Raw genomic sequence first — 26,716 nt, 5'->3', positions numbered from 1 at the left:
TCTGTGTGTCCAGAAGAGACAGCAATGAAAGGTTATGGCACAGGGAAGGGCCCAAAGGAGCCAAGAGCCTGATGTGTAAGGCTTTCACCTGGGATGCGGGAGCCACATGTTCAAAGCCCATATAAATTAGAGAGGGAGAAGATGTGGGCTGCCTTCCCCATGTTCCACATACATGCTCTCACCACCTGGCTATTCATTGCCCCTGCCCTGCTCTTCCCCAAAATATTTCTTGTAGAAATGCTTCTGCCTTGTTCCAAGGTGGAATAAAAGTGGGATTTTGATTAAGTTTTTCCGCATTTCTCAAAAATGCTCATTTTCCACTCAGAACAGGAATCCATGAACAGGAAGAGAGGAGGTCCTATCCATGTGGTGCCTCCAACCCTCAACTATGCACAACAGTCACTAAAGCATACAGTAATTTTTAAGCAGATTAAAAACAGCAGAAGACCCCCCAACCCTATATATTTAAAACAGTTATTATCAAAACCAAAAAACTCTTCCATTTTGGATTATCTCCAAAAGCTTATTTGCAGCTGCATCACCTCAGCTAGGCCCTCTTTTAAGCCCCTTGCAGTTTTTCCATTTATATTATTGCAGTCTCTCCCTCTGTTTTCAATGTCTCCAACCAACATTTCCTTCCTCCTTCCTCCACAAATCTCACCAAAATAAGTCTGCCACCTATGCGAGACTAAAACATAACTCCATTTTTACTTTCCCTCTACACTTGAAGGAAGGATATGCCTCTCTGAACAGCCTCTGTGCAATCTTCTAAAGCCCGTACTTTTAATCAGTTTTCTCTGTCTTGGTCAACTCCTCTGTGCCTCCCTTTTGCTTGGCTGAGGTGGGGTGAGAGCAGCTCTCTCTGCAGCGGCTTTAGCAAATGAATAAACTAGACTTTGCAGTATCTGGGCAGGTCAGCATATGGTCAGAAATGAGTTTCACAGCAGGCCGTTTTCCCCACCAGGGGATCTTAATGTGAAGGAGATAGAAAATCTCTGTCAAGGGATGTGAAATCTTGTGCGGGGAAAGCAGGAGGCTGCACTTGGAAGTGGTTGTCAGTACAAGCTTCGCGCTATTTCCCTATCAAATAATATCCTATCCCCTCCTACAAACAGCCTTTCCGTAAACCTTTTAATTTTATCTCACGTATTAAGCGTAAATAGAGTGAGCACTGACTCGGTGAACTGAAAATGTAATAGGCTTGTCTCATCAGTTCACGGCCAAGTTTCATTCCATTGTTATTGCAGAGAAAAATAGGATAGAGTTGAATTGAGTTATGCTAATAGTTAATAAACGTAAACATAACTCTGGAGTACTATTTACTAACTTTAAAGACTACTCCTATAGCAATCAACTTTATAAGGTTCCTGACAGAATTATAATGGTGATAAAACACGTGGAAGCATAAGACTATTTAAACTCTTAACAAAAGCCATGATAATATGAACAGTAAATGAGCAACTCCCACAAAATATCATTTAATAATCACACCCTGATAAGGTTTAAGGTACATATCGCCATTGTTACATGAAAAAACATTAAAGCTGGTTTTGTTTGGGGTGTTTTTTTTTTTTAACGCATGTGGCAACCTAACAGGTTTTAATTACCACACCTACTTCAGTGACGAGCTGTTCCACTCAAACACCCAAACATAATATTTACAACGTTGTGCAGTTGTTAAGGATCTTGATGATTGATGGAATCTATTGTGTTGCCATCTTAATAACAACAAATGCAAGTGATTACCAACACGGAAGAGAGAATGTGTGTTTTTATTTTATAACAAAAGGCTGTCCTATAGGGACTTCTTTTCAACACAAACTAACAAACCTGCACACACGTGAATGTGCTTTAGAGCTTGGCACAGAGAGCCAAAAACAAAGCCTCTGCTGCTTTAAGGACAACATATTTTCTTGTATTAGCTTAAGAGAACATGAAAGCTGTCAAAAGAGCTGGTATAGTTTTCCACAGTCCTGCAGAATTCATCTTGACCACAAGGAAATATCTGAAAACTTCATCAGAAACAGAGCACAGATCTTGTTTCAGAAAAAGAAAAAAAAAGGCAAGCAATTGAGTCATTGAGTCAAATAGGAATACAATACATTTTCTGGCATCGCTACTGAATATTTATATCAGTGATGAATGAGACTACAAACGAAATATTTTAACATGAAGCTTTGCCTTGTTAACTGCATGATATGCCAAAACACCACCTACTGTAAATCACAGGGTTTAAGACCAGTATTTCTTGTTTAAACATGCTACTTGTTCAGCAGAATCACTTGTGTGAACAAGCATACATTAATGTACACTAACTAGAGCAGTTTCACTATCCAACTGATAGAGTATAATTTAACAACCTCATTATCAGCATTGTAATTTTCAGACTGCTGAAATATCATATTTGTTGCAAATATTATACGTTTTAAACACTTTAACAACATCGCCCATTTGATGCTTCTGTCAGATGAAATGCAGATAGGCACTTGTGCATTGATGAACATGCTTTTAATCCTATAAAGAAACTTTCTCTGTCAAATTAGAGGCATTTCAACACTTGATTTATGAACACCATAATTAAAATCCTTATGCCTTAAAGAAAAACAAACTCTTCATTATAACAACAGCTTTCTTTCACATTTTTATCTTTTAGTATTTGGAGTTTGCTTTTATGTGCTGCTATTAGCTATCAGTTCAGCATGTCATTACTGGCTGCCAAAACAGGAAAATATTTCTCCTTATGACCTGGTCAAATCTCAAAATCTAGGTAAACACCCAAAGAGATCAATATTTATTTAATGCTTCCACAAAGCATTTGTGGGGAAAAACAAAAAAATCTGCTACTTTAACAGATAGAGGACAACCATGACACAATTCAGTGCTTTCTGTTTCCAGGAAGGCCAGAAATGCTGTCATGTCTGCCAAAATATATCTCCTCCTTCTATGAACTGTCAGAACCAAGAGTTTGGAGAGATACAAAAAAAGAGAAGTTAGATTTTCATATGCATTTCTGTAGTGGTTCTGGTTCAATTTGAATTTTAGACAGATCTCTGGAGGGGGAAGAGATTCCTATTTTAACTGAACAAATTAATGCATCTCATTCATTCACTCTCACAGCACCTAGCAGCACAGCAGCAGCAGGGATCAGTTTCCTAAACTCAATGCAATTCAAAATTACACACAATCTCCACTAAAACTACCATTACTGAAAGTGATGCAGTTACACATTAGCATCCCTTCTCTAAGAAATCTGTCTCCAAATCCCAGAAAAGAACAATTCATTTAGAAGCTAAGCAAGTAATCTTGAATCAAATCCTGAAGCTTGTCAAAACTAGGATCTCCTAAACTATCAATAAGAAACTAATTTCAAAAGAGGGAACTCCCAATTCAAGTCATTGCTGCTGCAGTCCTGGTCCCTTTTATCTAGCTTTCTATCAAATTTGTTTTGAAATGTTACAACATCTTGAAAAAGAAATTAAAAGCAATAATAACGGGAGAAGGTCTCCTTGACAGGACCAAAGCATCAGACTCTATGCTGGCCAAAAATCAGGTAACCCTAATTGCAAAGCCAACAAAGTTCCCGAACTCAACATCATGAAGCTGAAAAGCTTACTATGTAAAAAGATCAAGAGAAAATATTATACATGCAGATAGCGGACAACTGAACAGAACCACATTACTATTGCTCGATGGAGAGGTTGAAAATTCACTTCTCAAATATCACCTCTAAAAACACAACAGATAAATTTTTTTATCCTTCTAACAAGCTGTTGTAATGTTAGACTGGGATAAAACAGATCATGCTGCCCTCTTGTGCTAGACATGCACAGGAATCAACTCCTTTATTGCTGCAAGTGACACATGAAAAGGAATACATAAAGCATTCACTATGAAGTAGAAAACGGCCACGTTTTCCTCCTTACAGATACCTTGATATGCATGCAATTCTCTTACTGGGATATGGATAGAAGAGCAAAGGAAGTTTTAAGAGAGTCAGATTCTTCGCTCCAAAAAATAAACAAGTTCTGTCACAAACGCAGACAAGTCAGATATGATAAAGCCAAAATACAACCACTTCATCTGTAATTTCCCATCTAGCTTTCACTACAGCCATTTAAGTGACACAGTGTAGATGTCTGCTGATAAATTTGAATTTCAGTCATAAATATCTGATCATTCTTTTTGAATGCTGGATGACACAGTAAGCTTTAGTCACTTAGGATTATCAGATCTATAGGGTTAAGTGCTTAAGAGACAGTCATTTATTAATAAGGTTCTTCCAATGCAAAACAGAGTTGTAACACCTAATTATTTCTAGACCTGTGCCAAAGTATAGAAAGCTGAAATCTGTGGACATACAAATATTTTAGGGTGGGAAGGGAGAAATGAGAGGGGTCCACACAGTCCTCTTCTCTGTAATCCAGGTTCCAAAAATACATTCAAATTCTTCTATAATGTGGGCAAAATGCTCGTTACTATTCCTTTTACAACCCTCTCCTCCCTATATATTGCTAATGTAATCTGTTAAGAGAGATCTTGGGCTCATGCCTAAACTGATTCACAAAGCATAATTTTTTTAGAAATAAGTCATCTCATTTATTCACCACGACTGATTGGATCTGCACTGTGGGGAGCTGACAGACATGTCATGATTCACCACGTATTTCCATTTCCTAATGTCGACTCCCTGATGCTGCTCATTAGTCTGTTTCCCCATTAAGAACTATTGAGAGCTTGGGATGTCTATTTATTTAAGTTTCCTTCCTCAACTTTGGAACATGGAACACTGTGTGTTCAAAATACTGGCCGTGGCATTTTTTAATTGCTGATTACTTTGGGGTAAATAAAACAGCAGAAGTCAGTTCAGCAACTGCTTCTGCTAATGTCTGAGAGACCTCATGCAAATATTGAGAACACACTGGATGCTTAAATGATCTGATACTGCCATGCCAGCTTTGCTAAACATGGGATATAACAACTAATATTTTGGCTTGGCTATTACAAACACAACCCAAGAAAAAAAGAGTCTTTAATAATTTCAGTTTCTTTTTCGTACGTCGTTCATACTAAGGCATATCAAATAAAGACAGGGAAAAAAAAAAATACTTCTACTTAAAAAAATCTCACCCCAATGAAAAAGAAAATAGCATCTGAAGTTCGAAAAGATAAATGCACAGTAAAACCATGTGTAATTCAGGCAATGAAACACAGATATTAAAACCAGAATTTCAAAACTGCTACATGCTGCAGTGCTGAACAAGACCATGATCTCACATGTCATCTTTTCCCTTTTCTTTTTCCCTTTTTCAAAAGATGTATAGATCAGAACAGCAGTACCTTTGCATGCTACCATGATCAAAAGAAAGATGAAGGGCAACAAATATATGCACACTGAAGTTAATCTTGTATTATAACATATCTGCTGATAAACAGAAACACACATCTGTAAGTGACAACAGCATATGAATACCAGCGACAGGCAGGTTTTATGAATGTTACTTTCAGAAAGCACTGCTAATTTGAGCTTCACAGTATGTTACAAAGCAAGCTACTATTTATTACTCCACATTGCCCCTGATGTTTACTCTGCAATTCTTAGTTTGTTATGATGAGCCAGATTTATGGGCATTCTTACAAGGTGATGATGTATTCCCTCAAAAATACAGTTACGGCATATGCTGCACATGCACCCACAAAAAAAAGGAGAGAAGAGGAAAATCCCTGCCTATCTGACAACAAATGCCATCAGTACCACGATTTCTTCTGATGCATGTGCTCTCACTAGCTCTTCACTAACCTGTCTCCTGAGCTTATGGCTTCACTTCTAATGCTTTGCAGTGGCCTTGAATTTACATTGCATCAGACGCACAGTACAAGTAGACCATGTAACACAGCTTTAAACTTCTGCAGGTGTAGATTCTTCAAGGTTTTTTTAAGGGTAAATCGTACATGTTTCATTCATCATATTACAGACATGAATCTTTTCTCCATGAGTACTTTTTCCCTGAAAATACTACTAATTTCTTTGAACGATAAAGCCATCCCTATATCATCTTACAATCATTAAACACTGTATGATCTTACGATCATTCAATGGCTTCTGGAACTATGAGAACAAGCCTATGTTCCTTTTCTTCAAGGGAGTGTAAACCACCAGATTTCTGTTTCTCACGTACGACTAGCTAGTAAATCAGTACCACCCCACCTCCCCACTCTCTTCAGTCTGCTCCAGCTTCTCTCTTGTTTCTTTTGAAGAACATAAGGATCTGGATTACAGTTTTAACTTGCATGTTTCATGTTTCTGTGCATTCTGGAAGCTACACAGTTTCTATAAACTGAATTAGCACACATGCTTGCAACTATTTTTTAAAAGGGGAAATAATGTTGGGGTCAGGCTTTGAAGGAAAAAAACAAGAAAGGCCTCCCCACACACGCATATACATTCAGCATATGGAAGACACGTCCGTGTAACTCAATCAGAGCAGCAATGCAACTAGCAGGTCAATGTACAACACCAAAGCCAGAGGTAATACATTTTTCTGTAGGCTGCATCTGAAGAGGTAAGATCAACCACCAGCAAGCAGCCAACATTCTGACTTTTAAAAAGACCACACTGTTAAATTTAAAGATTTTAAGTAAAAGAAGTAAAAAAAAAAAAACAATCCACGAATGTGTAAAAATAGTATAAGAAAATAATTGCCCAGAAACAGTATAGTTAATGTATCAAAGAGGTACATTAAATGTTCAGGGATTTTTTACTATTATACTTACCTATAGGATTTCTGTCAAAGAACAAGACAGGAGCTCTCAAAATGGATTGAAACATTTTGTTGTGCAAGGTCTGACCAGAATTAACAAGAACCTGAAACACCAGAAGACTTCTTATTATGCCAAACAGTATTGTAGCCATCGTTAAACCTGAAATTAAAAAAACATGGACAGAGCATGCATAAAGATGTAGATCTTTCACAAGGAAAAGAATTTAAAAAAACCCTGAAGTAAAACCAAATTTTGACAACTTCTGTATATAGCAAGAATCCACACTTAAGCCTAGGGACTCAGACCGAACAGAGAACACATATATCTTATATTTGTCCCTAGCTTCGGTTACTATCACATCATTGATTGAAACAATTTCTCTTTTTCAGTTTGAAAGAATTGGTACTTTATAGAAATGTAGGAAATGTCTATTAGACCATGAAATAAATCTGTTTTAAAACCTTCTGCATAAGAGCTCTGCTAAGAAATTCTTTTCACAGTGCCGTGTATAATTGTGGCTTGCAGAGGTCACTGTGAAGATTCAACATTTTCCAGCAGGTATTAACCAAGTAATATATACATGGGTATTCAGAGACAACATTGAGTTATTCTCAATCAGCCCAAACCACTCATGCCATTCTTCCCCTTGTAAACCACATCAAGTCATTTAAATAATGTGTATTTCCTTAGCACAGTATAAGATGCATCCCTTACACCATGTGAAATAGAGCCCTTCTAGGGAATTGGTCTGCAGACTGTTTGTCTTTCTTCTACGCACATCTCCACTTACAAGACAGGGGTGCTACAGGGCAAGAGATGGAAACAAAGAATGATGAGATCGCTGCTGCCCTGTTTGCTGTGTGTAATCTCCAATGTGGCTGCCCAAATTCTCAGCCAATGAAGGCGAACAGTGTAGGTGTTAACCTTACATTTGGCAGTGCTTCCAGGCTTCAGGTGATCTGCTCCAGAAACTAAGCATAGCCACCACAAGCCCAGATGCTCAGGCCTTGAGGACACCCTGATGTTAGACCCTAACTATCAACACAAAACATTGCCTATTCTCAGGACAGGTTAAAACTGGATGCAATTCAGGTACAGCTATAGTAACAGCGGGAAAGACTGAGGTTTTAAATTATATGACGTGGTTAAGGCAATCCGTTATTCCATTCTGCTTACTGCTGTATCCTCCCAGGATACAAGAAAAGTTATCAATATTTCATTTGTCTGCTTGCAGTTTATTGTCCATGTTCTGCACAGCACAGTTTTTAAGTAAAAAGCACATGGCTTGGACGAGACCTTGTTTGCCTTGTCCTGAATGCTGCATTCTGAGCCACGTAGAAGAAAACAACTTTTCCAAGAGTAACTACATGTACCCAACAGAAAAGCTGAGTCATCCAAAAAAGGAGCAGAAAAGGTACTAAGCAGGAGGCTGTGGCAGAGCTCCTACCTAACGGCAGTCTGTGGAAGCAATGGGAGGAGAGGGAGCATGTCCTGGGAAGCCCACATTTCTGTAACAACTTCACTCAGGCCTGGAAGCCATTGGAAGCTGCTGGCATGACTGTCACCAAACAAATCACTTGAAAAGACCTAGCGGCTGGGGAAAAGGGGGAGGAATAAGACCTATTTTCAAGTCCTTAATCCAGTCTGTCTCATGCTGAAGGTTTTTGTTTTCTCCATTTACAAGCTTAACACCTCAGTATGAGAAAGACAAGGACTCTGCATGCTCACTTTATAGAAAAGGTGGGGAGTTGGTACCTCAGTTCTGACCAACAGGGCTTCCCATTAACAGAGACTTTATTCTTTTAAATCTTTGTCTTTTAGAAACAACGAGGACTTGGAAGGAACTATAGAATGTTCTATAAGGAACTAAGGAACTACATAACCATAGAATCATAGAATGATTTGGAAAGGAACTTGAAGACCATCTAGTTCCAACCCCCCTTCCACAGGCCGGGACACCTTCCACTAGACCAGGATGCTCAAAGCCCCGTCCAAACTAGCCTTGAACACTGCCAGGGATGGGGCAGCCACAGCATCTCTGGGCAGCCTGTGCCAGTGTCTCACCACCCTCACAGTGAAGAATTTCTTCCTAATAGCTAATCTAACCATTGTGACATTTTTCTTTTTCCAAACACTGATAATCAGAAATAAAAATACTAAATTATTTTATACAGCTCCAGAGGTTATAGAAAAAAGTAAGATAGATTATGACGTACTTGATAGGAAATGTACTATCTTTTCATAACTTTATCAAATTCACTTACAACTTTGGGTTGGTAAGTCAATGCTATCTGTTCAACTATTGCAAATATGTCATTAAGCCATCTGAACATTGCAATATAAAGGTAACTTTTGCTGTTCTGCTATCTAGAACAACACTCGCCTTAAAGGATAAAATTCTCCATATGTGTTTCAAGTTATATGTTCAGAGAAAGCCAAGTCTGCCACACTTATTCATACTGTGCAGTCCTCTGGAACAGCTCATGAAATAAGACTTTACACAGAGAAAATAAGAGCCAAGTTTATCTGGCTCCTTAATTGTTGCTTCCCAGGTCAAGCACAATGTTTTCTGTCAAGCACTTAGATCACATCGATTCCCCCCAAAAAACTCAAAACCAAACAAAAATATCCTCCACCTACCCTATCTCTCTACCATGACAAATGTTTCTGAATACATTCAATGCATATTCTTCTGGTATTCCACCTGTTTTTTTAGATCTATTATTTACATCTCCATCAAGAAATTACCATGCCATACAAAACTGTACATCACCAGAAGTGCTAAACGGCAATGTCTGACAGCATATTTCCCTACACATAATTTTTTCTATGCCAATGTTTACTACATTTCAGAGTAGTATTTCAAGATGTTTGGATGCCTGCATGCAAGGATCAATGCCCTTGTCTGGATATTCAGAAGCATATGGCTACCTCATGGAATATATTGAAATGTTTTTTAACATCCTGCTTTGCATACCCATCTAGAATGCTTTTTTAAAACTGGTTCTTTCGCCATGGCATGACAGAAGAAATGTAGCCATGCCACGTTTTAGAACAGCACAGAATGGAGATCCATTTCTAATCCCTCTTGCCCATCCATATAATGACTGAAGATTTAGCTCGAATGACCTATTAGTATAGACAACAACCACAATCTTACGGTGACTGACTTTTTGAATGCTCAATTCTTAGTTTACTTCCCACGATCCAGACAAAGCAAATTAAGAGTCTGCATTCAACCTATTTCTTCTGTTTTATTTTTCTTTTATTTATTCCAATTTAGTCAGGAAGCAAGACTCAGGCTCCTGATCTGTTAAGGCATTACTCAGTTACTGCTAGAAATCACACTTCCCCACACTGCCATTGCTTCGCACCTCTCGAAACTGTTATGATAGGTCAGATAATAAATAGTTCTTCAGACACACAAACATGCATATAAGATTACCTGCATAAATTCCCAAATAAAAGTTAAGGTCTAGATGTTCAGTCTCATTTACTCCATTATTTCCATTTGTTGTGACATTCAACTTTTCTTGATGATTTGCCCTGTGGAAATGCATACAGAAGATAACAATCATCAAATCACAGGATGCAAATATTCATGAGTACCTTTAACTGTTTCTAGATTCAACTCTGCTGAAATCTTGAGTTCAAAAGTTCCCATGTGCAGATGCTGTCATGCATCACACCATGAGTAGAAGCAATCACACGCTACACTTCAGCATGAAGTTTAATTTTTTTTCCCCCGCGCAAAATGAGTGAGGATCATAAAAAGATCAAGCGTACTCTGAAGTTGCCTTAAACAGGTTCCATACACACACACACACCATCTATACAACACTGATTTTTATTAGACAAACAGCATTTGACTGACCAGTTCTTTTCATCAACTTACCAGTAAGAAAGCCACCAGTCCTGGAGCACATATGCCACCTTGAGTAAAAGAAGCAAATACAAGAATCATTTTACAAAATGAAAAAAACATTAGAAAATTCAATTTCCTTGCTATTCTTTTATGTTCTCTGGGAAAACATCACATATTCAGGAAAGCATGCCATCCAGTCTTTCAAGACCAGCAGCGATTTGCAAAGCACATTAGAAGGTGCATTAGATCCCTCTACAAAGAAACAAGTTACCTTAAATTACCTTACATGATAGCAAACTAAGAGAAGGCATTACACTTAAGCAAACAAAATATAGTAGCTCTTCCTAATGTATGTTAATTGCACATTAAAGAACTAATTTTTTTCAGTTCCTAAATTTACCACTAGAGATATTCCAAAATGCTTTTTGATTAACAAAGTTTCTGATGTTACCAGTCCAGAAATTTGTGTTTACAGGAGGTAATTACCAGAAAGAGGGTTGAAGGAGGATGCGAGAAGAGAGGGAGGGAAAAACTCCTACTGCCACCTTCCTTTTGTGCCGAGAGGTGACTATAAACTTGTAACAGGGTTATTTATCTCAAAATACACCTCTGTTCACGTGAATTTAAAGTACTGGGAGGTCTACTGCAGAGATTTGATCTTGCTCAGCTATCTTTCCAACAGGCTCAAATCACAGACAAGCAAAAAGGAAGTAACACATCTAAATATATAGAATATATTTTACAGCCAAGACCAATCATTTCCATGAAATTATTTTAAGCTTTCTCAGCAGGACACAGAGAAAAAGGCAATAAGCTATCTTCTCACAGCTTCCTCAGCTCACAGCTTCTTTCAGTAAGTTTCAAAATCATTTTCCTTTTTTAAAAATTCTTTTACATACCTGCTACAGTCTGTATTACACACAAGATTTGCTTATCCTCTTCCTCATCCTTCTTGTTCTGGTAAACAGTGACCCTCATTCTAGCCCTTCTCATAACCTGCAGCTATCAGCAGACAAGCTTTTCTTCTAACGCTTCCGTCAGACTGTCCTCCCATATCCAGTAAATCTCTTTACTGGAAACACACTGAATGTTCAGGTTTATTAAACACTACTTTATACATCTTGTAATTTTGTTCTCAAAAATTAGACTGGCTTATAATTTCTGTGGCATGCTGCCATTAAAAGAATTATTCAAGTATTAGAACAGTTGAAATAATGATCAGTGCAAGACCTCTCAATGCTGTACCAAAACTCCATGCTGATACATAAAATTTGATCAAATACGCTACAAAATCATTGAAGAATACCATGCTCCCAAATGTCTTAGATGAAAGATCACACTAACAAGAATACACTATGTTAAAGGGCGGGGGGGGGGGGGGGGGGGGGAGGGAAGAGAGAGAAAAAAGCAAACCCCAAATACGTTTAATACTATTTGTGGCTCCTGGCAACTTACCTGTGCCAAAATATTGAATACTATAAGTATAAAGATCACAAAGTAGTTTGCTCCCGCAGTAAAATATTTTCTGTAAATCTTAAAGGTTATTTTTCCCTCAGAGCGACTCTCCTCTGGCACTCCAGCCAGTGCATTTTCAGCCTGAAAAACAAAACAAAACAACCCAAACCACCTCAGAATAAAAACCATCAACCTTGCACTTAGAGATTCAGACTCAGCCACTTGGAACATCATGGTTCAGAATTAGCAAACAATTAAATAAGGAGATAAAGTGATTACGCATACAAAAACTTTAAATATCGGAACTATAGCTTTGACAAAAAAGATTAGTCTCAGTAATACTGAAAAATCTACTCTGCAAAAGACACTGTGAGGATTTTATTTTGCATTGCCTCACAGAACATAACGTGGCTTCGTTTACAGCCAGAAATATTTACACCAACTGACTGCTAAACCAGGTATTTATTTTCTTATGGTATTTCTATTTCTTTACTACCTTCAGTCATAACAGCACTGGACGCTAAGGCGTTGATTTGGGAAAGATTCTGTTTTCAGAATGCAAGTGTGTGTAACCTTTCCTTTTCAGAAAATCATTTAAATACTCTTCTTCAAGTGTGCAGTAAAATCAATCAACATATGCCCAGAGTAAACAAATTACCCATAAAGTTTTAATCACCTCCTTGCAAGTATCAACAAAGCATCTGTTAATAGGGAAAACAAGTAAAATGACAAATCATAATAAGCAAACAATAGATGGGGGACACTGAAAGACACAAAAGGAAAAAATGAGACAGGCATAAAGAAGGTAAAAGAATTATTCAAATTAAGAAAATTCTTTTTTTCTTTTTTTTTTACAGTACATGTGATAGAAAAACTAGCGCCAGTTCAGTGGACACATAACACTTGATTTTGATGTCAGCAGACTTAGCTCTACAAGAGTAGTGGTATTTACACACCTGATTCATATGCGAAAGGAGAAATCCCACCTACTCACCCATAAAAGAAGAGATGCCTATCTCAGTTACTTGTTTCTCCAGCCCCCATCCCCATCCAACAGCTCCAATGCTGCTAAAAAGTGTGGTACACTTTGTGGATTTAATAGTGGAGTCACTACTGGGACATTAATAATGCCAGGTGAGTTTACTGCTTTTGGGCATAAAAACATTCCTCAAAAAAGGTAACACAAAGTCTGTAGCATCCCCTTCTGTTGTTGTTTTTGTCTAATCTCACTGCTTTTCATTATAGAAAAGAAATAATATGTACCCACAGCATAAAGGTGTCAGGGACACAGGGATTGCTTGTTCCATTTGTTCCATGGATGCAGTGCTAGCACAAGCCCAGCAGGGTTACAGAGCTCCTGTGCTGTTTTATGTGAATGCAAACACAGCAGCAGAAGGCCAGCTCTGGTACAGAAACATTATGGCTGCTGTTGCACTGTGCAGCATGGGAGATAACAAGGCACCTGGAATTCAAGCTAGCACCATACAAAGCGTTCTGTTTTCACCACCAGAAAGGCTGGGAGAGCAATGCAGGGGTGTCCCAAGGCTACCCCCTGAGGGCCAGCTCAAGATCACGTGGGTATGTTAATGCCAGCCGTGCAAATGTAGACTTTGTATAAAGCCACCACTTTCCAGAGCTCAGGATTTCATGGGAAGTGTTAATTTGAGTTCTGCACAGTGCAAACACACAGAACCCACCCAATACAGTGGTATTTTAAAGCACTGCTTCCAGAGGACAGGATGAAGGAAGCACAACGTGGTGTCTTTGGACATCCAGCAGAGCTGATGCTGAACCTGAACGATGTCACTCTGCTGGGTTTGAACAGAACAGCGCAGAGCTGTGGGATGCCTGCCCTCTGCAGCCCAGGTGACAGGACTGCCAGCCACACACAGTGCTGGGCAGATCCACCATGGCAAGCTCTCACTTGCTAATGCAACCCAACAACTCCTGAAATTCAAATGCAGCAGGAAAAGCCCTTATTGAAGTTTAAGTTAAAAACCAGCCAAACAAGAATTGAGATATGCCTATCCTTTGAGCACTCACAGGTTGTTGTTCCACTGCTCCGTCTTTCTGTGAGTGGACAGAAGAATCCTGGGACCAGACAGAGGACTCCGAGAAGGTTCGGCTCCGGGCAGACTTCAGGTTGGGGGTTCCTGGAACCGATGGCTGTTCTACCTCTTCATCTTTTTTCAAAAGGGAAGCAAAGTCGATGCCAGATCTCAGGAACTCTGAATAGGTACCTTTCCCCACCATTTTACCCTACAATTAATATAAGCTTTGATTATCTTCATTATACACTTTCCATAAAGGACAATTTTTCCTATCTAGCCTTGCTACCTTTGGGGTTCTGCAGTTGCTGAGCACGCATCCTGCTGCAGTAACTGAGCTGAAGCCTCTACCTACCAGTTTCTCATTTAGAAGCACAGAAACAAGCTCTTCATCCCCTAAACCAGTCCCTTTCTGGCAGCTAACCAGGCCAAGGAGCATATAAACAGGATGACAGAAGTCCCAGCTACAGCCAGGTCAGAATTACCTCCTTGGAGAAGCTGCAGGAAACAGCCATGCAGCTTTAGGACAACCTGTTGAGCTACATACGTAACCATCAGTCTTTTTATATTAATCCAGGCTAGGAGGAAACAGCAGCTTAATTTTCTGCTCCTCACAGATCTACAAGGAGCAACACAGGCCATTTCCACACTTCCTACAGCTCTACCACATACTCATTTCCAGAAAGCTACTGTAACTTTTAAAGAGATTTTAATGGGAGGAAAAAGACTGCTAGTGTCCTTTTTTGCAACACTGTGATCCATCAGAAGTAATTTCACACACTTCACTACCCAAACTTAAAAAAGAAAAGAACCCCAGCTAAAGCTCTTGCATTTCCCCTCTACCTGCGAACATCTGGTACAACAAAGTTCGGAAGGAAACAGTTCTCTGCTCATTCTCAAAAGGTATCTATGACCATTTCTCAGCCTTAATTTAAAAAAGGGACTGGTTGCAAAATCAACATAGTTCTTATTTCACATAGAAGTGTAAAGAAACAAGAATAAAGCAAAGCATTAACATGCCCTCAAAATAAGCGATTCTCTCACAATATATTATACATATGTAAGATAAAAATCAGTATATAAGATTACATATTTGTATGAGAATTCAGAAACATTTCTCAGGGAAGGTATTCTAAGAAAAATCCACTTAATTACAAATATTTAAGAACATTTATGATCATTAGTAGACGGGAAATGTATTTACAAACTAAAAGTAAAAATCTTTAACCATTGGGGGTTTTTTTCATTCTTAGATTAAAAAGGGTAATTAGAAAGCATGTGAGATATAACAGTATAGACACTGAAACCACTTACATCTTTTAGAATTAGAATCTGATTTGCAGCACGGAGGTATTGTAACTGGTGAGTGACTAACACAGAGATCTTCTGATGTAAGGCCTGACAAATACATCTGCAAAGAAATGGAAAAACTAATTAAAAATGAAGTTTCCTAAAACATTTTGACTATATCTGACTTCAATTTTACAGTGTTTAAAATAAGAAAAAAATATGCCCATGTATATGAGATTTGTAAAAGTTACACTTAACAAACATGTTCCTTATTTAACTTTGTAAGTTTTCAAGGTAGGAAAAAAAAATCATATGGTCTAGATGAAAGAGGAGGAAATACCTTACAGAAATTTCATTAAAATTGTCTTAAACATCCTCCTAATAAATGTACATGTCATAAGCTGAATTGCAAAGAGGGTATTTAACAAAAATTAAACTAATGGAAAGAGAAAGCAGGGTAACACACTGTGGACAGTTACGGAAAAATACAGCAAATAAAAGTAACTTATTTGAGATGAGCTTTCAGAGCAGCTCTAACAGCGAGCCACTGAGAGTTCTGGAGTACACAGAGGAGGGCTGCGAGGATGATAAGGGGGCTGGAGCACCTCCCGTATGAAGACAGGCTGAGAGAGTTGGGGCTGTTCAGCCTGGAGAAGAGAAGGCTGCGTGGAGACCTCATAGCAGCCTTCCAGTATCTGAAGGGGGCCTGTAAGGATGCTGGGGAGGGACTCTTCCTTAGGGACTGTAGTGGTAGGACAAGGGGTAATGGGTTCAAACTTAAACAGGGGAAGTTTAGATTAGATATAAAGAAGAAGTTCTTTACAGTGAGGGTGGTGAAGCACTGGAATGGATTGCCCAGGGAGGTTGTGGATGCTCCATCCCTGGCGGTGTTCAAGGCCAGGCTGGACAGAGCCTTGGACCACGTGGTTTAGTGCGAGGTGTCCCTGCCCATGGCAGGGGGGTTGGAACTAGATGATCTTAAGGTCCTTTCCAACCCTAACTATTCTATGATTCTGTGATACAGTACTACTGATTCGAGCTATACCCAGGTATGTATTGAGGAAGAGGAGCAAGATCCTTCAACCATCTCTGACCTTCTCCCATGGAATAAGGGCTTATCTCCCTTCTCAAGTACCTCACCTGCTTAGCCTAGAGGCTTCTCCAGAAGTATGGGATTTGGAAAGAGGAACGAAGAAGGGACTGGGCACGCCAAAACCAGTTGGCAAGCGTAGTTCAATCCCATACAGTTTTAGCAGAAAAGATACCTGGTATCTTTTCAGCAGAGCTTTGAAAGGTTCCCAGAGCCAAAAAAAAACAAACCCAACCCAAAAACATAGCAGTGGAGCAATGGTTTACAAGTGCAGAGGTCTGCAAGCACACTCTTCATGTACAACAAGGACAGCACAGATACAATTGATATCCACACCTATCATCATTGCCTTCATCCCCACAGAACCCTTCGAGAGATTTGTCTCCCTTTCTAAACTACTTGCTCTCTTCAGAAAACAAGGAAAAGTGATATTGTGTGGAACTGAACTGTCCAGTGAAAGCTTACACCTCAGCATTTTCCATTTGGATCAGGAGTGCCTTTTTGAAGATCATCTCCCAGTTGTCTCAACTCAATCTGCTGTTGCTCATACTGCTCAGACGTATTGGGGCCCATGAGCTAGACTTCTAGACAAAACCAAGTGGGAACACACACCTCAGTAGCATCCTTGATCAGTATTCAGCCAATCAGGAATGAAGCCTGAAGGGCCAGGCTGCAGCCTGCTCAAAGCAGAACCTTCTAAACTGCACAGGCTCCTTTGAGTCACATGTTTTTTAAAACAGATGTGTCCTGTCGGCTTATTTTTGCTAACATGCTAACTCCCATTTGCTAACATAACACAGGAGGGTGGCACTCACCACAACTGAAAAGCAAACTCCCACTCCCAAATCTTCTCCGTTTTGGTGTTCTCTAAAAACACCAAAAGGAAAACCACAGCAATCCAATAGCAGAAATTCAATGCAGAAATGCAAACAAGCAGTAAGGGGAGCAAGGCAGAGAAAGAACATGATCTTAACAGCAGTGATATCATATTGCTTACTGTGTTTCATTCATTCATTTTGTACATCCAATTAACTCCCCACACAGCTTTTAACATCTATTTTATCACTCCTACAAAGACTGTAGGAAGTAAAGTACTATAAAGTGGTTAATACTAGTACTAGGCAGCATAATTACATGCAGAAAGTATATTATAATGTTCCAAATAAACTGCATGGTAAAACGAAGTTAAAGGCAACACTCTTCGTGAGAAAGTTATACACTTGCTATGCAGCATTAAAGAAGAAATTATAAAAACCATGATGTCATTCTCAGGTGGCCAATATAACAATTAATCAAGGTATATGCAGCAGCATAACTATTTCAGCAGTTGCAACTATTTATACACCAAGCTCTTTGAGGGAGTATTATTCTGGTGTGCTTACTGTCCACCCTCTGCGCAGTCACTGAAACAAGCCACATGGCAACTATAGCACCAGCTAAAGACACGCAACAAAACAATCTTCAACAAAACCTATCCAGAGAACTGGTCAAAGATCAGAGGGGCTACAGGAAAGGCCTAGCAGGAAGGCTGCCAAAGCAGAATATATCAGGTATTCACCGTGAAGAGATCTTTCTCTTACATAGTCCCAAAGCCTATATACCATTTTCATCACTGAATTTTCTGTGTGCCAGATGTATGTCTAACAGCTTATAGGACAAGCTAGCCACTAGAAAATCTGATGGCTGAAAACCTTTAAATCTCGATCCTGAGTCCCAGTGAGTACACTGCACTTTAAGTGTGCATTTGGAGAGGGGGATAGAAAAGAAAAAGAGTGGGTTATCACAGCATCAGAGCAAACCACTCAGAACTGCGAGAGCTGTCAGCACAGCATCCTGCATGATCCTGATCTTGGGAGAGAAGGCAAAAATGACCTCTGTGGAAATTTCTACTTCCACTGATACATCAGTTCACTCAAGTGAGACTTTTAAAAAAAAAAACACAACACCTCTCGATTTCATGTCTATCTGGGTAGAAAGAAGCTAGCTGAATAGTGTGTTGATAACAGGGGAGTAGAAAAATTGTTGTCACAATTCACTGGCATGAGCAAAGGGAGGAAAAATCGCAACAAAGAGTGTATACGTAGATCTATTACCAAGTTAAACAACTCACTGCTCAGACAGCTCACTAGAAAATTTTGCCATTTAAAATACCGTATCATCGTGAAGCACAGAAGCTGCAAAACTAGTAAAATAGTAAGTAGATACTTAACGTCTGTTTCAAAACATTGAATTACTTGAATTTTATGTTTGAAACCTTTTTAATTATTTACTTTTTCTAAATATCCTACCTCCCACTTGACAACATCCATTCTGCAATTTACAGTGAGCATTAAGTTTGTACGGTGCCTTGGCTGCCGTACATGACCGAAGTCAGACTTCAAAGAAAGGTTCGGCAAAACTGAACGTGATAAAAGTACCGGCATAAAACCCAGAGAATTCAATGAATTCTACTAGAACCTGGTATTGTCTTAGAACTGAGAAAGAAAAAAAAAAACACAAAACCACAAAACAGAACAGTCCGTAAGTATTTCTGTTTTTAACTGGTTCACTAAGGCTTAGTTTCATCATACATCTACTTTTAGAAATACTGCTCTGTGTAGCTGAAGAAAACCAACCATCAATTTTAGATGAAGCACCCAGTTGCAGGTGAAACACCATCTGACAGTGTCTCCCTCCCTCACTGATACAAAGAATCCAGGGAAAGCCCGCCTTGGCAGGCTACATACCTGGTCCCAGGGTTCCAACATCTGCTGGAGTATGCCCAGACTGCCACCACCTTTTTACTTGCTGTCTAAAACCCCACAAAGTTCACCTTCTTTGTGCTTCTCTGTTACTCTTGAGAGGCATACTGTTAGACCGTCAGCCCATTTAATGCATGACAACAGGACAAATTACTGCACAAATTGTAGTCGCCATTGCCACATTTATTAAATACACAAACACACACACACACGTGTGCACACAGCCAGATGAGATCCAGACAGAGAAGACCCAAAGGTTCTTCAGCCTCTTCAGTAAAAGAAAAAGGGGGATGAAGGGACGATGAAAGTTGCATCCTCTTCCCCAGGAAACAATTCAAACTTACAAGTGTTCCTGGCAGATGTTGCATGGGGTTTTCTGCATGTTGCACTATCACCCATTTAAAAAAACCCATTGCTCTTTGACAGCAAACTTCTATATAATTAGAAAAAATATAAATTAGCTTGAGCTTTGGTACTTCAGAGCATGCAGCAGAAGACACTTTCTCGGAAAGGGGCCTCCAAGAACACAGCACTCCTCTACGCAAAGGCAGTGTCTTGGCATTTTCCTGCATACGAATCCTCATTTGTTCTTCCTTCCCTATCAGGTTTTCTCTTATTTGAGGCAAGTTGTTCTTTAATCTTTTTTAAGTTTTTATCTCCAAGAACCAGCTTTCTTTCACCTCTGCAAACTGTCTCCTCTTTAATGATTCTACTTTCTTCCTTGCCATTCTTTTTCGCTCTCCTTTTTGGAAGTTCACATACCAGTTTAACTTTAGCTAACTTTATTTCAATAGAAATAACCACTGAAATGAAATTAAAGCACACAGAAGTGCTCACAGGCATAAAGCCTTTGTTATATTAATTTACTTACTACATTTCCTTCCCTCTCCTCTCCCTTTAAATTTAAGAGGCTTAGGGAAAAGAATCTCTCAGTTGGTTTTGTACCTTTCAAAGCTTACCAAAAAAAAAAAAAGTGTGATACATTTGCTAGAGACAAAAAAACCTACTTCTAGTATGCTGTTTCTATTTCTATGCTTGCTAACCATTTAACTCCATCTCATGACAAGGCCCTGCCTCCCCCAGGCTAACATATAGGACAACTGGTCCACAAAATCCATTACCCTGTCCCAGAGACCAGGCAGCAGTGGATGGCTGTATATATGTAAATATACAGTGATGCTTCCTTTGGTATACGTTTCCAGCTTCCAGAGTCCATGTATTAGGGACTTTTTGAAACCGAGATCTTGGTGTTTAAGTAGCTCTTTGTGAACTTTTCCTACAGGAATGTGCATATCTCCCTCTTGAGCCCATTTCTGGTTTAGTATTCATAATTCTGTTTTGCAACTGCACCCACACACCATTAAAGCGCACAACTACACTGGGGTTCTACAAGTGGGGCTTGGGGTTTTTTTTATTTTGTGGGATTTAAAACAAAACAAAAAAACACAACCAAACAAGAAAACCACACAACCTCAAAACACTTCTGTGAGATAAAACCTAAAATTTTAGGTTTTGTTAAACACAATGTGCAGTGATCACAATTATGCTTTTCACTTTCGGGGGGGGGGGGGAACAACCAACAAAAACCACTAACAACAAAAAACCCCCACAAAAAAAACATAACAAAAAAACCCCAAACAAACCACAACCAAAAACCAAACCCAAAAAAGCCAACAACAAAAAGCCCAACCCCCCCAAACCAAAAGCAACATTACTACAACATACTAATTCCCTACAATATACACAACAAAGCTCATGGAATTTCAATTGTATCATACAAATGTAAAGGTATGACTAATATGTATTTAAGAGCAACACACCTGTAATACAAAAAAAGAGATGTACAGGGCATGCAAGTTTGCCCAATACTTCTCATTAGGGCTGTAACCAGTGCAGTGGTATCAACAGGCATAATGGGCATGGACCAGGTGGGAAACACAAAGTGGGAAGCCTTAGAGACACCCTTGATTTAGAGAGATCCTACCTGAAAGGGAACAGAGTAAAATCCTTAATTTTACACACCAACTCCCCTGTACACTTGTCATCAGAGGACAAAGTGTGCTCTTTAACACAGCACTAGCTGTGTAAACACAGCTTTAAACACAGCACTAGCAAGTACATGCCAGGGTTACTTTTGCTTGGTTCCTTTAACACACTGATTGTGTCTGTAATCCCTCTACAGAAACGAGACATGCTAGCTTTTATCTGCTAGTTTTACAGGACTGATAAGCTCTGCTTTCTTTCAATTACCTACACCACTGTAACAGTACTTTTTCTTCAAAGTTCCAACATTAAAAAAGAGCAACATGATTAGAGATGCAGCTTTACATTAGATGCCCCATCCCTGGAAGTATTCAAGGACAGGTTGGCTTTGAGCAACCTGGTTTAGTGGAAGGTGTCCTTGCCCATGGCAGGGGGGTTGGAACTAGATGATCTTTAAGGTCCCTGCCAACCCAAAATATTGCATGATTCTATGATCTACAAGCATACCCCTCTTTGAGATACAAGACTGGAAGCATTCACGGACTCCTAAGAGTTCCAAAAATCAAATTACTTTAAACAGACAAAGTAAATATTGAGATCTGTGTTATCCAATGAAAAAAAATTTTAAAAAATTCTTTTACTCATTTTCCCTACTTAATTTTCCTCCTCCCCTCGAGCATTTCTGCGGCTTAGGAAAGAGCACACTGAGGAACCTCAGTATCTCTTAAGCCATGAACTTCTCATGATAGCACTTGCTACTCTCCTGTGCCGTCAGTTCAACTCTTCCTCACCTTTTACTGCAATTATGAAGGACACTGTTGCTACAAAACCATGCCTGCTCCCTTCCCTTTCCTGCAGAGAAATGCTCGGTTACCTCAGATGGCAATGGAGAGAGACTTTATATTCCAGGGCACCTGGTCAACTTGCCAGGTGACTCTCCAGTCAGCCTCAACGGTTACCCCATGACCCATGCCCCAGTTACATGTCCCTTGAGTTCCTATGGGAAGCCACCACCTAGTACTAAGGTGCTCCATCTGAACAGATGTTGATTACTGTGCTCTGATAAATGCAGTGATTTCTTCTGCAGCTTTTATCTGGTTCCAGAGCCAAGATTGAGAAAGAAAAGCAAAATGACCATACATTCAAAACAGCCTCCTGCTTAAAAGGAAGTATAAATTTGCAGAATCCTGTTTGAGAGTAGGAATGACACACCAGTTCTGACCACTCTGAAGTATCATCACAACTGTAGGTGTGATTTTAAAAGATTCCCAAACTGTCCTGCAACTTTGTCTACACTCACAAGCACAGAGGAGGAACAGAAAGAAATCAGGCTGATCATCAGCTAAGACTGCCACACAGCTCCTGTCACTGGAGAAGATACAAGAACAGTAACTAGAGAAGAGCATCGGACTCCACAGAGTGATAGAATACAAATCTCACTCTTAAAAACACCATTTTTGAGTCAGTATCACTGATAATGGGTCACAATTTAATTTCTATCCAAAAGTTATGTGAAACCATATAATTAATATAAATATGTTTACAAAGATGCACAGGGAGAGCAGGAAATTTCTTGGTTTGCCAGAAGCAGAAAAACCCACACCTACTTCTACTATGCTGTTTCTACTTCTATGCTTGCTAACCAAGCACAACTGAATGATTTTCTTAGAACAACACAGGTTATGCCAAACTTTGTCATACAAAGTAAAGTGCTTCTGTATCTGTATGACTGTCCCTCATTTCAAAATTAGAAATCTCAAAATAGCACATTGCTTAAAAGTTAATGAAAGGCTATTTTTATTTACAGGTACATATTTGCATATTTTCATATACACACAAATATATACAAAAACATAGAACTATACTGGTGCCTCTCCACTGGGCAAAGGCTGAAGCATGCCTACTGTTAACTATCAAGAGAACTCACAAGAAAAGAGGCTAAAAAAACCTCAAAAATAGGTTATCTCCAGTTTATATCTTACTAGGCCCCACGGAATCTGACCAGGAGAGAGGAATTCATTGGAAAGCTGGCTTTATCTGCTTCATCATCCATGGAACAACTTGTCTATATTATGAACAAATTCTTACGAGACACAATCCCTTAAAAGTATCACGGACTGCTTTCCTACTGGAGCTGTGCTCTCGCATTCTTTCCCATTTGAAAAGTATTCATATATTGTAAAATGTTTACCACAGTAGCTGAACAGAACGGGGAGAAGCAGCACATGCAATGAACCAGCCATCCATAGACCATAGCCTCGGGGAACTACTAGGAACATACCTATCTTTGATGTAAACACACAGACTAGACACTTCTAAAAAAAATCAAACATTAATATAAAAGTAAAAGGGAAAAAAAACCCAAAAAAATAAAGAGTGAACTGAACAATATCCACTTCAGATTCTCATTAAACAATCCCCCGTTTCTTCCATCTTGTCCATTGTTTTATGCCTCGTGGTTTGGACTCCTGGGGGAAGCTTGCATGAAGTGGTGTCTCGGACATTCCTCAGCACCATGTTCTAAGAAATCATTCTTGCTCAAGTTCTCTCTCTCTTCTCCACATGTCTAGCACTATTCAGGAAGCATTAAAGAACATGCCCTGCCCTGCTTTTCAAAGCCAGCTACATAACACTCTCCCCACCACCCACAGCACCTTTTGAAGCTCCCACGAAGGTCTCAGAAGACAACATCTGTTTGTAAAAAAGCCCTCCCTTAAGATATTGAACAGGGAGGGATTGCTCAGTTTTCCTTGCCACTACTACTCCACCCAGTCCATCTTCTCCACAAAATGCTTTTATCTGTTTCACTCAAACTGATCTAAAGTTGGAGAGGAAAAGTAAGCAAAAGTGAAAGAAGCAACCCAGCTAGTTTTCTGATTTTCAAGTTCTCCAAGATAATCTCCTTATTCCTCTTCATCTCCACACATTTATCAGCAAAGCATACACTGTTTGCAGAGCAATGGTTTTGCACATACAAAAATCCAGACTTCCAGTTTTGCAGTAGGATGTAGATCCTCCCAATGTCACAGCTCACACAAAACATATTGAAGAGGCAACCCGACCTCCTTTGCAAGCCACTACTGTACTTTCCTGTTTTCCTCTTTAAGGTGAAAAGACCTTAAGACTTAAGTGAGAGACAGGTTAACAGCTCAGGTGGGTGCGCTTTCAGAACTCAGGCACTGATACAGTCAGATGCTGGAGTTGTAGAGCAATCTTGTGCAGAAACAGACAAGCAGCAGCGAAAGCCTAAGATAGCTTCAATGGGCATTAAAGGAATTTGATAGAGTATATGAACTACAGAAGTAATGAACTCCATCTATCAATTGTGGCAGGTGAAAATGATCCTGCACAGAATAGAGAACACGAAGCCTATGCATCACAGAATTCTTACTCCATACTGGCTAATGGAAACAAACAGTAGCCATTTGAAGAAATCAGTAAAATAAAATAAGATGTGGATGGGGTTTCAGAGGGATCTCCAGATTTGAAACTGCAAACATCAATAGGATGTACAATTCTCAAATTTAGATACTAAAAGCTTCCCTGCATAGGGAAAAAGAACGCGAATGCAATGCTAGTCTGTGCAAATTCTACAACCATTTCTGCAAGACAAGTTTTTATGATTCTCTAGGGGTGGAGAGGAGGGAACAACAGTAAAACCAAATTAATTCATGTATTTGGAGCATCAAAGGAGGTAAGTATGCTCAAGAAAATGCTCTCATTTAAGGCTTCAACCAAACTCCACTGAATTCAGCCAATGCAAGTTTTTCTTTCTACTTGTAATAAATTCCAGATTATACCTTTTGATACCAAGAGCCGCAGGCTATGAAGGGCAAGGACTGGCTGTGAATAACTGGATTATTCTCATACCCACTATGTGCCATAGATTAGGCAGTTTGAAAGAAGAGACAGAGAAGAGGAAATTTATTGAGAAGGGAACCTGACTTTTAATGAACACTATCCTGTTTCTCCAGGAATGGAGGAAGGTCCAGTATCTGTCTTTCATGTATAGCAAGCTTATACATTCTCTTTTCCCCTATTTTTGCTACCCACAGTCTACTTTGCAGGTCACAGTTCCCTGTTTCACCTACCCGAAAGAAGTACCAACCACTCAATAACCAAAATAAAAAATTGCTCAAGAACCTAAGATTGTTCTGGCCTTTTCTTTAGCCACTTGAATTAAGTGCTTATTTCTATGCAAATAAAGCTGCAAACTAAGAAGTGATTTAAAATCCCACCCCATATTATTCTTCATTCAGTACTAATATTCATAAACTCCTATATTCATGTATGAAATCTGACATTTTCCTCAAGAATATGGCATATATTCCCTTAAGAATAATTCTAATTGTATCTGCAAAATAGACTTTTACGGGGCTTTTAAAAATAAAGAGAAAATGAAAGACACACAGAGGAACAAAACCTATACATCTTCCAAATACATAAAATAGAGGAAAAATAAATGCAGAAAGTGAATGCATTAAGTTTTGTGAAGAGATCCATCTCCCCAAAAATGGTTTTCTATAAGGAATTTCTATAAGGAATTTCTCAAGGTTTTCTATAAGGAATTAGAAGGTAACAGTTGCATTGTAAATTAAAATGAAGCAGTAACATACTTTTCAAACAGATGTCTTCCAACTTCAGCATCTACTGCACTCAGTGGATCATCCAAAAGATAGATGTCTGCATCTTGATACACAGCTCTAAAAAGTTTAAAGAAAAGTCAGTATTGTGGAGTCTTGCATTTGTTTACTTTAGTCACTACAGTCTGACAATTTGTAAATTTTAGAAACAGTAAAAAGCACTAACCTGGCCAGATTTACACGGGCCTTCTGCCCCCCGCTCAGTGTAGCTCCACGGTCTCCTATTACTGTTAGGTCCCCATCTGCTAATAATTCCAAGTCCTGTGAATGTGAAAGAACAGATATCAAGATTATTTTTTTCTTAATAATTTTAACTTCAAAGACTGAAAAAGCTGCTTCAACATGACATTTTCCTATATGAATAGGATGAACTTACCATCTCACATTAAAATACAAGGATTTATACTAAATATCTATAGTTACTTTATGACTTTGTTTCTTCAGCAATAGATAATTAAAAAAGCAGGAAAAATAGGTGAGATCTAAAAAGTTCACTTTTTCTACAGCTTTGCCAGAGAGAAGTGCACTACTTAATTTTTAGTGTTAAAAGGAATATTTGCTGGTGATTCAGAAAATAAAACTAAAAATTATTACATGTAAATTAGCTATTTTTACTAGAACAAAATTAGCTGCCATGATAAATAAAACTGAACTAATTACTATCAGTATATTATTTTGCCAATGTCCCTAAGAACTGCAATGCATCATTTATTCTTACTGCAATGTATACAAGAGAAATAACCACAACATTCATCACACTGATCTGGTTTATTTACAGGGCTTAGAACTATTAGTAACAGAACAAAATTATACAGTGTTCCATGTCACAGAATCAGAACGGT

The 26,716-nt window shown here is 38.9% G+C and overlaps 1 protein-coding gene across 7 annotated transcripts in view; it reads right to left on the bottom strand.

Annotated features, from left to right (window-relative positions):
• Positions 1-26,716, bottom strand: part of ABCC4 (ATP binding cassette subfamily C member 4) — a 152,919-nt gene that overhangs the window by 89,796 nt on the left and 36,407 nt on the right. For 6 of the 7 annotated variants that reach the window (XM_030476125.1, XM_030476127.1, XM_030476128.1 and 3 more), the window contains exons 12-19: positions 26,041-26,135; positions 25,848-25,934; positions 15,442-15,538; positions 14,123-14,338; positions 12,080-12,220; positions 10,655-10,692; positions 10,205-10,305; positions 6,772-6,918 (exon numbers count right to left, since the gene is read on the bottom strand). In XM_030476125.1, coding sequence (XP_030331985.1) covers positions 6,772-6,918; positions 10,205-10,305; positions 10,655-10,692; positions 12,080-12,220; positions 14,123-14,338; positions 15,442-15,538; positions 25,848-25,934; positions 26,041-26,135 — 922 coding nt within the window. The remainder of the gene's footprint in view (positions 1-6,771; positions 6,919-10,204; positions 10,306-10,654; positions 10,693-12,079; positions 12,221-14,122; positions 14,339-15,441; positions 15,539-25,847; positions 25,935-26,040; positions 26,136-26,716) is intronic. The other variant, XM_030476126.1, reaches the window with a different exon arrangement.

Source organism: Strigops habroptila, chromosome 2 (genome assembly GCF_004027225.2).
Source record: "Strigops habroptila isolate Jane chromosome 2, bStrHab1.2.pri, whole genome shotgun sequence".
NCBI lineage: Eukaryota > Metazoa > Chordata > Aves > Psittaciformes > Psittacidae > Strigops > Strigops habroptila.
This window is presented reverse-complemented; position numbering and strand designations above follow the sequence as displayed.